Source organism: Asterias amurensis, chromosome 13 (assembly GCF_032118995.1).
Source record: "Asterias amurensis chromosome 13, ASM3211899v1".
Taxonomy (NCBI): Eukaryota; Metazoa; Echinodermata; class Asteroidea; order Forcipulatida; family Asteriidae; genus Asterias; species Asterias amurensis.
This window is the reverse complement of record NC_092660.1, coordinates 13,366,931-13,380,237: the sequence shown is the minus strand read 5'-3', so window position 1 is coordinate 13,380,237 and position 13,307 is coordinate 13,366,931. Positions and strand designations below refer to the sequence as shown.

Below are 13,307 nucleotides of genomic sequence, written 5' to 3'. Positions count from 1 at the left end.
GTGTTGTAATGTTTCGTTTAAAACCCTGTAAGGCAGGAATGAATGGAAGAACCTCCATAGAAAAATGAATACAGACTTGTGTTAGTCTTGTGTGAACATAGTTTCGTATTTGCAAGACTAGCACTAGCCATAACTGAATAGAATTTGTGAAGGTTTTGTGAGCAGTGGGAAAGACGACACTGGTCTTGGACTCCTTCATGGAGGTACAAATTTCTACCTCCATTGGTCTCCTTGGAAAGCACCTCCAGGCATTTGCATTATCAAACTGTTTTCCTTTGAAAAAAGGTCCCAACAACGAATTAAATTCAGGACTTTATTTCAATGGTTTGTATTATAGCATTTGAAATGTGTTTATCATTATTTTATAGTATGTTAACTATGTTTATTATTTGTGGTTTACCATACACTGATGTTCAAGCATAATGTACCAAGTGTGGAACTAAGAACAAAAGAAGCCCACACAATGCAGGGACTTCAAACACTGTGTAGAATTCATATGCCCCCACAGTTTACTTTAGTGTTCAAGAAGTTTGTTTTCCCTTCAGTGCACAAAACAAAGGAAGTACCACTGAGTGTATATAACACAAAGCTGTGTGCAAGTTTATGCATTCAAATCAAAGACTTAACAAAAGAGATCAACTGTTATCATCCGGGACGGTCCTTGTACAAAACCACTGGGGACAACGCTAAATAAAAAACTTTCTAAAAAACAAAAGGGGTTCATTTGCAATGTGCTTTAATGTTTGTGGACCCGAGAACAAAAGCAGTCCACATAATGTGGGGACTTGAAACACTACACGTTTGCGGACGTTCACGCAGTGTTATTTATAGTGTTGAAGATCTAGGATTTTTCTTAAAGCCATTGGACACTTTCAGTACAGAATTTTTTTTAAATGTTCACAGATTTACAAGTAACTTACAGGGTTTACAGAAGGTAATGGTGAAAGATTTTTGAGAAAACATTAAAACTATATCAATTCTCGATATCAAGAATTACGGATTTATTTTAAACACATGTCATGACACGGCAAAACGCGCGGAAACAAGGGTGGGTTTTCCCGTTATTTTCTTTTGACTCCGATGACCGATTGAGCCTATATTTTCACAGGTTTGTTATTTTATATAGAAGTTGTGATACACGAAGTGTGGGCCTTGGACAATAGTGTTTACTGAAAGTGTCCAATGGCTTTAAGTGTACAGAAGTAAATGCCCACAGAATGACTGCAACACAGAGCTGTGTATGCAGGTGTTGGTAAGCACTACTCTGGTTCTTTCATAAGTCCTGTGAATAAAAATCCACTAATATAATTGATTAGGACTAGGTGTGGTTCTAACCAAAGATGTTTGCCATTCTAGAGTTAATGTCTTGCCGTATTAGACAATTGGTATTCAGTGTTGAAGACACATCTGTGTACGGTTAAAACACATAAAATTGATAACGTCGATGCAAACTTAATTTCTAAATGTTTTTTGTAAGTATGATGATTGGAGGTGCGATTGTCAAAACAAAGGTCGTCGTTAAAAATGTTCCCTTTCTTGAAACTTGAAGGGAGTAAACATATTTATAAACAGTTGCCTTTGTTTTATCTAATTCTTTTTGATATATCGAATTTAACATGTCATAAAATCTGTAAAAACAAAAATCATTAAATTTTCCATACAAATCATTGTGAATGAGTTTTTGATGTCCTCCCTCTCCCCCCTTAAAACCATTAATGTTGTGACAAAGAATCAAAAGATGTGAAAGAAACACATAATTATTCTTGGGTTGTAATAAACTCTATTTTTTATTTAAAGGCAATCTCTACAGTGTTTCATGTTACTGTTGTTAGTTCAATGTTGTATTTAAAAAACAACAACATGGAGTCGTTACACCATCAGCTCTTTCGAGATCCAAGACAATATGCGACATAGCTCCATGCTAATAAAATAGGCAGTTCTTGAGGAAAAAGTGAAATGGTATTAAAAGTGAAGTCAACTGAAACATTAGCCATGATATAAATGTCATGTAATGCATAATGTATACAATAATGAGAAATGATTTAGGGTTACAGGCTTACAAGGATATGTTTTGTCAACATAGTGCTTATTTATAAGCAGATATAACAAGAAAAATACACTGAAAGTTTCAGCTAAATTCAGTGTCTACTTGCTCAGTATCAAATTCATCCCTGTATAGCGATGTGACGGAGGGTACCAATCCAAAATCTGGCGGCAGCATTTGCAACCGGACATCAACCCTCAGAAATCTGAATGCTTGAATCATCTCAGATTCAAATGTTTTTGGGTGAACAATTATCCAAACCACATTACTTGGCAGAGAATCCTTTCTCAAACTAGTTTATACTATTAACAGCTGCAGTGCTTCTCACCAAGTTAGTTTTTATGGTCAGTAATTTTTGTGAGTACTTTCTTATATCTATGACCCTACCTTTGAGACTTAGGTGAGAGCCACAACCTTTTCAGAAATTTCTTCCATTAAACCACACCCTTAAAACGTATTCAAATCTGTCTGGGTAATACATTTCTGCGTGACATTCTTTTTAATAGTACAGCCATTCAGTGACAAAACTAATTATCTAAAATTGGAACGGAATTAACATTTAAAAAGAATGGAACAAATTTGAGAAGGTACAAGTACTTTTACGTTTCTTAAGGCACTTGGAATCTTGCAAAAGTTATAAATGTATAAGCTGCTGCTACGAAAAATATATTTGTTGACCTTAGACCTTCAAAACACTATGGACGATAGATATATTTACTACCAGATAAACTTATACAATAGACGGTATGGAATATGTCGTCACCATTCAAAAACCTGCCCTACAACATAGCGTTTGTGAGCGTGTTCTTGATGGTGTGTGTATGTGAGCCATACAAATCAAACCGGACACGCTGCGTGCTTCATTGATGTGCGCGTTTAGACGCACATGCGGTTTTCCCTACAAGATGGTGACTTTCATAGCAACAAAGCGGGGTATTCAATACGGTCTATAGTGACAAACAGGTGGCAATAGTACTGCTGTGCAACTTCATAGATTTCAAAAATTATTTCAACATGAAATGAGAAGAGTCTGAGATTACAGTTTAACCCTTATAGAGAACATTCATTTCTGTACAGGTATCACCACACACGCAACTGTGGCTACCTTTTGTACTACTAGTGAAACGTTAACAAAATTGTACACTGAACAGGGGTGGATTTCACAAAGAGTTAGGACTAGTCTTATCTCGAGTTAAGCCCAGTTACTTGTCCTAACTTAGGACTATCCATGCAATTTGTATATCTCCTAGGACTAGCCCTAAGTTAGGAATAGTCCTAACTCTTTGTGAAATCGCCCCCTGGGCACAATGCCAAGGCCCTACACATGCGCATAGTTCTTCAGAAAGAAACGCCATCAAATGGGGGCCCTGATTACCACCACTCCCCCCTTTTCATTTAACCGATAAAAGTGTGATTATTTCAGCTTGATTTCATGTGAATTAAAGAGCACTTTGCAATAATATAACAGTAATTTATAGCCTACAGATCTGTTCCCACAAAACTTTGATGAAGTTTTTCCGATGGATTGTGTTGAACTGTTGGTTCTGGGGCCGATTACATAAAGCAATAAAATTAATCGCGAGACAAATTGTCAGTACTTTCGCGCTGAAAACGGCCGTTTTCTTGAAAAGTCCAATTTGTAGCCCTTTAAAACTCTCAGGTTCACTCATGATACATGTATGTCTTCTTAAAACTGGAGTATTAAAAAATAATAATAAATAAATTAATAATACTTATAAATAACTAAGCAACAACGATGTTACCCTTCAATGCATAATTTTGTTTCATCAAAGAAAAAAACACACAAAGCATGAATTGTTGTCTCTTGTCGTAAGTTTTCTGGTTTTGAGGGAACAAGTCAAAATCAAAGAAGATCATCTAAAATAATAACCATTACCTTTCCGACTCTTTTATTGTTATATTATTACAGCTATAAAAATCTGTTGAAAATATAAGCTATAGTAAAAGACTATTAGATAAAATCTAGAGTACAAGTATTTCTGGCTAAAATCTAAGTACTTCATTTAAATATCAATCACACAAAATCAATCCGTTGGTTGCTAAATTTAAATAATGAATACAAGAGCACCCATAATAATCAATAAGTTATCATCAAGGTAAATTTTAAAACTGTTATTAAATTAGAGGAAATTATCAACAATTTACAATAGACGCTTGAACTGAATATTTACACGATATTAAAATATTTCTGTAAAATTGAAACGCCCAAGAATTTGAACAATCAAGGTGGACACTTTTTTTTATTAAATGTATTAGTTTGGAATGTACAGACTGTGTAAAAAATATGTGCTTTAAAACTGAGTAAGGTAGTATGAATATTTTGAAAGCGCTTTTGAGTGGGGAATACATTTCACTGGCGGTGGGTTTCATTTTCAGTATTAAAGTTCTTGATAGAATACAAACAACACCCACAAATAAGCAAAATATTCGATTGTTTCTTCAATTTTATTAAAAAAAAATTGTAAAAAATATACTCTAGTGACTCAATAATTGTGACTCAGATTTCAATTAAAAAACCCAATCATTTTGGATCTAAAAAGCTACAATTTGGATTACTTCAAGCTTCTTTCATTCAAGATATCCACAGCTTTTTTGAGAGTCGCTCCTTTGACTACGGCTCACACCAGGCTTAAGCCAAGATGGTCATAATCACCTCCCCTTTAGCTCGCTTCAGTACATCCACAGCTTGTTCATGAGTGGCTCCATCCAAACTCTCTCCATTCACAGCAATAATCTGATCGCCTCGTTTGAGTTCCCCACTCACTGTGGCAGCCCCCTTTGTGAATACCGTCTTGATATAGATGGGGAGATCGCCGTGGGGGCTGCCGAAACCCCCAACGATGCTGAACCCAAGACCATCTGGACCACGTTGAAGCTCAATTGTCTTCACACGACCAGCACTAACAACAAACAAAACAAAATTACACATTGACATCACCGAAGCTTCAAGTAATTTGTAAAACACAGACAATAACATTGTAAGCAACTCTATGGCATAGATTTATAAATCTGATATAAAAGGAAATAATAATAACACAATAATGTATACCAAAAAACTAACATGTTAACTTTAACAATTGTAAACCAAAATGCATTACTGAGCTTGGACTTGAACAATAACACTGACAGATCAAAGTAAGAGCAACTATTGAAATCAGACGACAAGACAAGTCTATTCTAAAATGGCCAGAATTATTGAAAGTAAATTATGGTGATAAAATGCTACCGGATCTTAAATCCTAAACACTAGGATGCCATCACTTTGGGAAAACAGTTTTGCCAAAAAGAGGGCATAAGAGGGGATTTAACTTTTTAAGTCCCAAACTCACCTAGCGTCCTCTGCAACTGCTGCCACTGGTTTCTGTACGCTAGCTTTGACAGCGACCATACTGTCCCCTTTCCCGCTAGCTTGCTGGCTTTTCAGGTACCATTCTTTCATGGTGGGATTGAGTTCACTGACAGCCAGCTTGATGACCCCTTGGGATGATTTCAAGAGGTGGATGGCGTTGGCGTAGCTCAGACCCGCTACACTCTGGCCATTGATGCCCTCGATGCAGTCTAAAACCTGCAAGGAAAAAAAAAAAAAAACAAACAGATTATTAAATTGTAAATCTTGAATTGATGGATTTTTAATTTGTAAATCTCATTTTTTGCTCAGAAATTTGTCAAGTAGTATTTTCTGCTAAACAGCTTTATGAAATTTGGCTCTTGTTACAAGACAAGGAGTGGGTTTTGGCGAACCCCAACCAGAAACATTTTTGAGCTTTAGTTTTAGGCTAAGCCTTTCCACGTGTTCGGTTGGACCGCGGTGACGATGCTGTTCAGACAAAACGGTAACCGACTTGTTGACTTGGTTGGGCTTGGTTGAGGCGCCAAAATGCACTAAAGATGGGGGACAGATGTTTAAGTTCTGATTCACAAGAATGAAAGAAAGAAAGATGAGATTGTGATGCCACAAACCTTGAGGTGGTTGACCTCATCTGCTTGGCTCCCAGGGGTAATGGATGCTATAATGAGTGGGATATCACCCATCTCACTACCCTTCCCTCCAGCGATGCTCAATCCAAGAGACTTGCCTGGTACTTTCTTCAACTCCACATTTCTCACTGTAAGTTTCAAGATGAAAACAGTTTATTGTTATCATTTATTTGGCCAAGATTTCAACAAACATATAACAGTATATACAAGAAACTATAACAACTCTACATATCTAATAATAACAATAATATCAACCAGTTTTTATACATATAGCGCTTTTTCACACTCGAAGGGCGTCTCAAAGCGCTTCCAACATTATTACTCCATGTCAATATCTACTCCGCAGTAGTAGAATATATAGCAAGAAAGTTCTCTAAAGAACAAACTCTACCTGGCAAGTAGATATACACATGGTGTTACCGCAAACCAAATATATATTGATACCTCACCATGCAATGCCTCAAATCCCATATATAACATTGTTGACTAACTATTAAACTATTTTAAGTAAACAAGATATTTATAAATGTAAATATCAAGAAAAACCTCCTGTGCTTAGCGCATTCAAAAAAGTGCTAATGTTAATTGAGAGTATAGACCATAAACAAATTGAATAACCCCTTTTTGGCTATGAAAGTCGCCATCATGTAGGGCAAACCGTATGCGCGTCCAAACGGGTACATCAATGAAGCACGCAGCGCAGCATTTCCGGTTTGATTTCCACGGCACATGCACGCACACACGCAGGCACACGCGCACAGACGCCAAGTTGTAGGTCAGATATTTGAATGGTGGCGTCATATCCAATACGGTCTATTGCACAAAAGAGAGATAAGCTTGACATCCATAACTATAAGTGGTAGAGCCTTTGAGATATTTAATATAAAAAAAACACCAGCCTCCCTGGGGTGTACGCCTATCGACACCATGACTGAGTGACATTACCTGGCTTGCCTGCAGTGCCAGCAGGTTGCACCTGTGTCTTGGTGCTCTGCTCTGCCGGTTGGCTGGCCCTCGATGAATCCTTCTTCCGGCCGATTTCAAACAACACGTGTCCCTCTGTAGCCTGGAGATGGAATGTTAAAAGTAAAGAGTATGAAATTTGAGGGACTTGGATGGATTTAAGATTTAGACAATGCAACACATTTTTAATTTCATATTTCATAGCAGAAGAGTAAATTCTAGCAACAAAATTAATTAATAAATAGTACTTACATTATAATTAACATGAAATTCTTTATCCCTGATGCAAATGTAGCATCTAATAAATTGTTGTGGTACCAACAAAATAGGATTCAAACTGCTATATAGGATTCATACATGCGCTGCGTTCTTGACGTAGTGGCGCTATATAAATGCCCTATATGTATGTATGTATGTATACAGAGTATACAGTGCTTAATACACATCGGTGTGTGGATACAAATAGTATTCTTTATCCCTGATGCAAATTAACATCTAATAATAATAATGGTAAAAGTAATATTATTTAAACAAAATTTTGAACAGTTCATAATAGTTAATATTATATGTGTTTTACATTACCTATTCAACAATAAGTGTTTAGCACTGTATACACAATGTTATACACAGTACCTTTTTTAAGTCCTACATGTATGAAAAATATCCAGCTAGGCATACCTTTTGTACGTGTAGCCCAGAACCTTTGCCATTCTGCGCTTACAGCCAATAGAATCATGCACTTAAAGAGGGTGCTGTAAGCGCAGAAGTATATGGTAAGCAGGTCCATGAAAATTTAGCTGAGCTGTCTTCCACTAGACAAACAAGTGTGCCAAATAATAAATTCTCTCTCACAACTCAATTTTAACTTCAGTTAAGAAAGTCAGAATGAAATTAGATTCCTCAGAAAAATACATATATTAATGCACAGGAAAATTGAATACAAGTTTCAGCAGTATTCTAAGAGAAAAACGGGAAAGAACACAAAAATTCCTCCTCAAAGAAAAAGTGTCAGCAGCAAAATATTTAAATGAGAAAAGTACAAATTCGCAACAAAATACAATAGGAATTACATAACAACTTGATCATTGCATAAAGGAAAAATACATTCATACAATGCATACAAATATTGTAATGTACAGTAGTTTTAAAGGTAAACAAAAAACAGTGTAAAAAGATAACATAAATTCATTTAGATTAGAGAAATTACAGATTTCTCATAATATTTGGCATCAATAACAATGTTTTATTAATGTCTGCAATCATTCAATATCATCTATTGTGTGTTGGACCGATAGATACACTATGCCAGCCTTCAACTTGATATCATGGTGATTACATCTACACAGTCAACCCTCCTACTGTGTGACCATTCAATATCATCCACTGTGTTTTTTGATGATAGCTAATGATATTATGTGCTGAAAACACCTATACAGTACACAGTCAACCCTCCTACTGTTTCATCACTCAATATAATCCAATGTAGTTTTGAATGATAGATAAACTATGCCAGCCTGCAATATAATATCATGTGGTGAGTGTACTTGAACAGTACACACATGTGCTATTAATTACAACCAGTGCATCTGAAATAGTTTCAAATGATTTGTCAATTTATAAATAAAACCAAAAAGCAGGCGGATTCACACATCATCGTTTGACATGGACTAACCCAACACGACCTCAACATGACCCCAACATGACCTACGAATACTGACCTTCAGCAGTGAAGCCACCTCTTCCCGTGTAGCATTCTGTACATCTTTACCATTGATGGACAGGATGTGGTCACCAGCCATCAGGGTACCCTCGGCATGAGCAGCCCCGCCCCTCAGAATCATGGAAACCACAACGCCTTGGCCGGACCTAGAAATCATGAAAACAATAGTGAAAAGTTTGTTTGTAAAAAACACAGGGGGCAATTCCAGTTACTCACTACAGGCGTCAGATTTAAGATTTTTAAACCTGTTTTTTTTTTGACAATAAATACTTCAATAATAGTAATAATAACTAACAATGATAGACTATATTTCTATAGTGCACAAATCCTGTCCTCATGACAAATTGCACTAGACAAAAAAACTGTTAACCATTTTTCTATAGCGTTTTATCTAAAAACATCTTACGGGGCTCATTATTTTTAAGACAATTATGCAGAACTCTGGAAAAAAGCAGACTTAATAATGGGTCTTATATTCATACAAACTTCAAATATTTTACTTTTAAAAAGTGTTTCTTTTTGTTTAAGAGCCTTGAGAACCTTATTGGTGGATATGTGCGCTGTATAAGATTCCACTATTACTACAAAGAGTTTCATACCAACTGCAATTGCTATTTATTTGTTTAGTTTGTTTTATTTTATTGCATTTTAAATCTTTAGACATACATGTAATAGACAATGATTACAAGTTGGACAGGGGCTGTCAAGGTTATATACAAAAGTATGAAAACTGTCATCTTAAGATGTGTACAACCAGACCCCGCTGCCAACTGATAAAAACATAATCATATAATTAATTGTACAAAGGAGATTGAACTCAAACGCTATTAAAATCACACAACAGTTAACATTAAAACAAACGCAAACCCAAAACCTTGCAACAAAACAACACCCATAAAGCACCATAAAAACAGGAGACAGTGAAAACAATTTACAAAACCAAGTCATTTAGTCCATCTAAAATATCCGTCATGTTTCTTCCTACCTGTTGCCCATGATGTTAACTCCCAGACTTCTCCCTGGTGTGTGTTTGAGCTCCACACTCAGCATCTTGTCGTACTCATCCTCATCTTGCACCTTCTCCTCATCTTGCAGTGTCTCCTCCTCCTCCCCCACGTGCTCCTTCACAACTACCGCCCCGTCCTTGATAGCCTGCTGGTCCCGGTATACTGTCAGGCGTACGTGGGCTGGGGATTGCCGCAGTGCGCTGATGGCGTCCTCGTGTCTGGCGTTGGTCAAGTCGATACCGTTGACTTGAACGAGTTGGTCGCCCGGCCAGAGTCGTCCATCCCGGGCAGCTGCTCTATCTTCGTAAACCTCATGAACAACAACGATATTCTGAGGAGAAAAAAGAAACACCCAAAACAATTCAATATTGTTATGAATAAAATTTAGAGACAATTTTCATGGATCTTATTAAGCACTGACACTATTATTTGTCTTTCTTCATACACCTCACGTACAACAATGATATTCTGACAAGAGAAATACACTCAACTTTGATATAGGTATAAATAAAATAAACCAAGAAATTTCCCCTTTCCCTTGGATCTCATTAACCACTGATGTCCCACATGCTATGATTGTTTCCAATTCTTCTCAATAGCCGATAGACAAGGGAGAAGACTTCTGTGAACAAAGATGGCTTCCATGCAAACTTTCTTGAAAGAGAAATGTAAATTAATAAGACAGGTAGATGATGAAGTCGAGCCTTTGATGATAAAATCAGATTGTCTTACCAACTGGGTGTCTACTCCACCCACTATGCTCAGTCCAAGACCAGTCTTCCCTTTGTCAACAATGATGTCGGTGGGTACTCCAGGGTGAATGGGACGGGTGTAAGGATCGGGTGTAGGGGTGACTGCTTCAGGTTCCATATTGGGCTTAGGGGTGTGTGTTTTGGGTTCCACATCGGGCGTATGGGTGTCTGCTTTGGGTTCCGTATCGGGTGATGGGGTGTCTACTTTAGGTGTCACATCAGGTGCCAGTTCTTCAACGTCATGGCCCTTAACATCATCAATGGGCTCTGTGGGTTGGGTTTTCAATTGATGTGTTTTCATTACTTATTCTAATCACTTGCATTCATTATGTACATTTTTTAAATATCAATAATCAGTTTGTATAGCAGCACTAACTATGAGCGTCTAAAAGTGCCCACTAATATTTCTTAAGAAAAAATGAAGCCGAAATAAAAACTGTTCTCACCCTGATGTTGAATCTGAACAACTGAAGCTTGGACGACTTGATCTTCATCTTCCGCCGGTCTCTCCGTCTCCTCCTCTTGCTTTACTTCATCCTCCTCCTGCTCCCCGTCTCTCTCATCCTCCATCATCCCTCCATCCTCCTCCTCATCTTCAATCTTCATGACCCCGGCATTCATGAGTTCCTCCATTAACGAGGGCAGAGCATGTTCCTCCGTTGTGACCTCCGCGGCAACGATCATCTCTTCCTCCTCTATCACTTCGTAGTCTTCGTCATCTTGCTCAATGCTCTCCGTGTCCACATCTTCCGAATGCACCAGAGGTCTCTCGGAGCTGACTGTTAAGCTTACCTTGAGGGATGAGAATGAATGCAAGGAACAAACATCTGAATGCTTCTGAATCCTAAAATAAATTGTCTAAATTAGAACTGCCACCATTAAGGAAAAAGTTTCCAAAATTAGAGAGATTTGAATTGTTTATCAGAACATGGCGAGAACATAGTTACATACATGTAGTAACAGCAGAACTGCCAACATTTGCATCTCGCATTCAGGGAGATTTGTCTGACAATCTTCTGACAATCAGGGCGATATTTAGAGTTACACTTAACATTATAGGGAACATTTTTCCAGAATCAGGGAGATTGTCAAACTAGTTCATCAGAACATGGAAAGATTGGTTTATTTTCAGGGGATTTTCTGAAAAATCAGGGAGAGTTGGTAGCTCAGGGGTGGATTTCACAAAGAGTTATAAGACTATTCTTATCTCGAGTTAGGACGAGTTACTCGTTCTAACTTAGGACTAGCCATACATTTTTTATATCTCCTACGACTAGCTCTTTGTGAAATCGACCTCTGGAACAGGACATTTTGGGGGTTTGAGTAAACGTTCCAGATGTCCGTTAGTGTGGTGTCGAGGGTGTGTGTGGGTTTGGTGGTAGTGGGTGGGGGTATTGGTTTGTGGGTGTGGTGGTGGTGTTGGGCATTAGCGAGGTAAACGTACCTTTCCTGCCGTTGCTTTGAGTACCACTATAGCATCTTTCTTCTTGGTGTCAATCAATGTGTTGTCATCTACAGAGAGGATATGATCACCACCCTGAAGACTGCCCGCCTGTGAATTAAGTAATGCACTTCAGTTACGTAATCCTAAACATGTACGTTTCAACGATTGGTGAAATATTAATTCCAATTTTCATTATTAAATTTGGTACAATCCAAGCCTTTCTCAAAATGCCTTGAATTAACAGAAATTATAATTTTCTGGTTCTTTGATAAAGTATCAAGTTAACTAAACCAGAGGGGAAACTTATTGGGTAAACTTTAAGATTATGTGGGTTAAAGAAAGACAAGTTATGGGATTTGAACCAATGACCTCCAGTTCAACATGCCAGCACTCTACTAACTAACTATCGCTCTACCAACTAGCCCCATGTTGGCGGTCATCCTATTTTGTCAATATCTTTGTTCAGGGGTACCAGTCAGAAGCCATACAACTGTCAACTGGGCTAGATAGCTCAGTTGGTAGAGCGCTGGCACATTACACCTGAAGTAGTTGGTTCAAATCCCACTCTCGTAAAATTCCAAGGGAATAAAATAAAAATTCCTTTCTGTGAAGAATAATTTTTTGAAATTTACCACATCAGCTGCTCCTCCTGGTATTACATCTCGGATGAAAATCCCGCACTTCCCGAAGGAATCTTGCTTTTCAAAGATGGCAAACCCCAGCCCGCCGGTGCCCTGCACGAACAAAACAATATCATACGTTGTATGTCAACATGGGGTACACCAATTAAAAGTTCATGATATTCGTATTTGTATAATCTTAATGTACATCTTTAAACTAAACAAAACAAGTCCAACATGGATAAAACACAATGCCAGTGTTGATTATTGTCAAAGACTTAGTATCCACATTTTGTGTGACTCTTTAATAACAAATTATTATTATTTAATTTGCCATAAAAACAGTAAATAAAAAAAGACAAGACAATAAAATTAAAACCTCTGGTCAGCAAGCCCTGCCAAACCCCCAAAATACAATAAAATATAATGGAAAGGTAACAAGACGAAAGTCTGTCCCCAAAAATGAGGACGAAAAAATGTAATGCATTAGTTCTAACATACAGGAATTTTGAAGTTCAGAACATCAGAATATCTATTGTTGACAAAAATTATGTCACCCATATCACAACGAATAAGGTTAAACTTACACTTAATGTTAAATTACCAAACGATAATGTGGAAAGCTTAAACTAAATTAGTTATCTGAGTTGCAAAAAAAGTGAAAAACCCATCACCATTTTCACTGTTTTCAATGAAGATAATTTGAACACGCGTATCAAACTAATTTACCCATTTCTTAAAACTATAGCATTTCAGGC

At 37.3% G+C, this 13,307-nt stretch overlaps 1 protein-coding gene across 6 annotated transcripts in view; it reads right to left on the bottom strand.

Annotated features, from left to right (window-relative positions):
• Nucleotides 1-3,445: 3,445 nt before the first annotated feature.
• The window catches only part of LOC139945842 (multiple PDZ domain protein-like), a 468,628-nt gene continuing 458,766 nt past the window's right edge, over nt 3,446-13,307 (bottom strand). For all 6 annotated transcript variants that reach the window (XM_071943326.1, XM_071943325.1, XM_071943330.1 and 3 more), the window contains 10 exons: nt 12,562-12,663; nt 11,930-12,037; nt 10,932-11,277; nt 10,466-10,752; nt 9,712-10,064; nt 8,725-8,872; nt 6,989-7,109; nt 6,026-6,171; nt 5,395-5,630; nt 3,446-4,965 (listed from right to left, as the gene is read on the bottom strand). In XM_071943326.1, the coding sequence (XP_071799427.1) occupies nt 4,695-4,965; nt 5,395-5,630; nt 6,026-6,171; nt 6,989-7,109; nt 8,725-8,872; nt 9,712-10,064; nt 10,466-10,752; nt 10,932-11,277; nt 11,930-12,037; nt 12,562-12,663 (2,118 nt within the window). In that variant the 3' untranslated portion in view covers nt 3,446-4,694. The remainder of the gene's footprint in view (nt 4,966-5,394; nt 5,631-6,025; nt 6,172-6,988; nt 7,110-8,724; nt 8,873-9,711; nt 10,065-10,465; nt 10,753-10,931; nt 11,278-11,929; nt 12,038-12,561; nt 12,664-13,307) is intronic.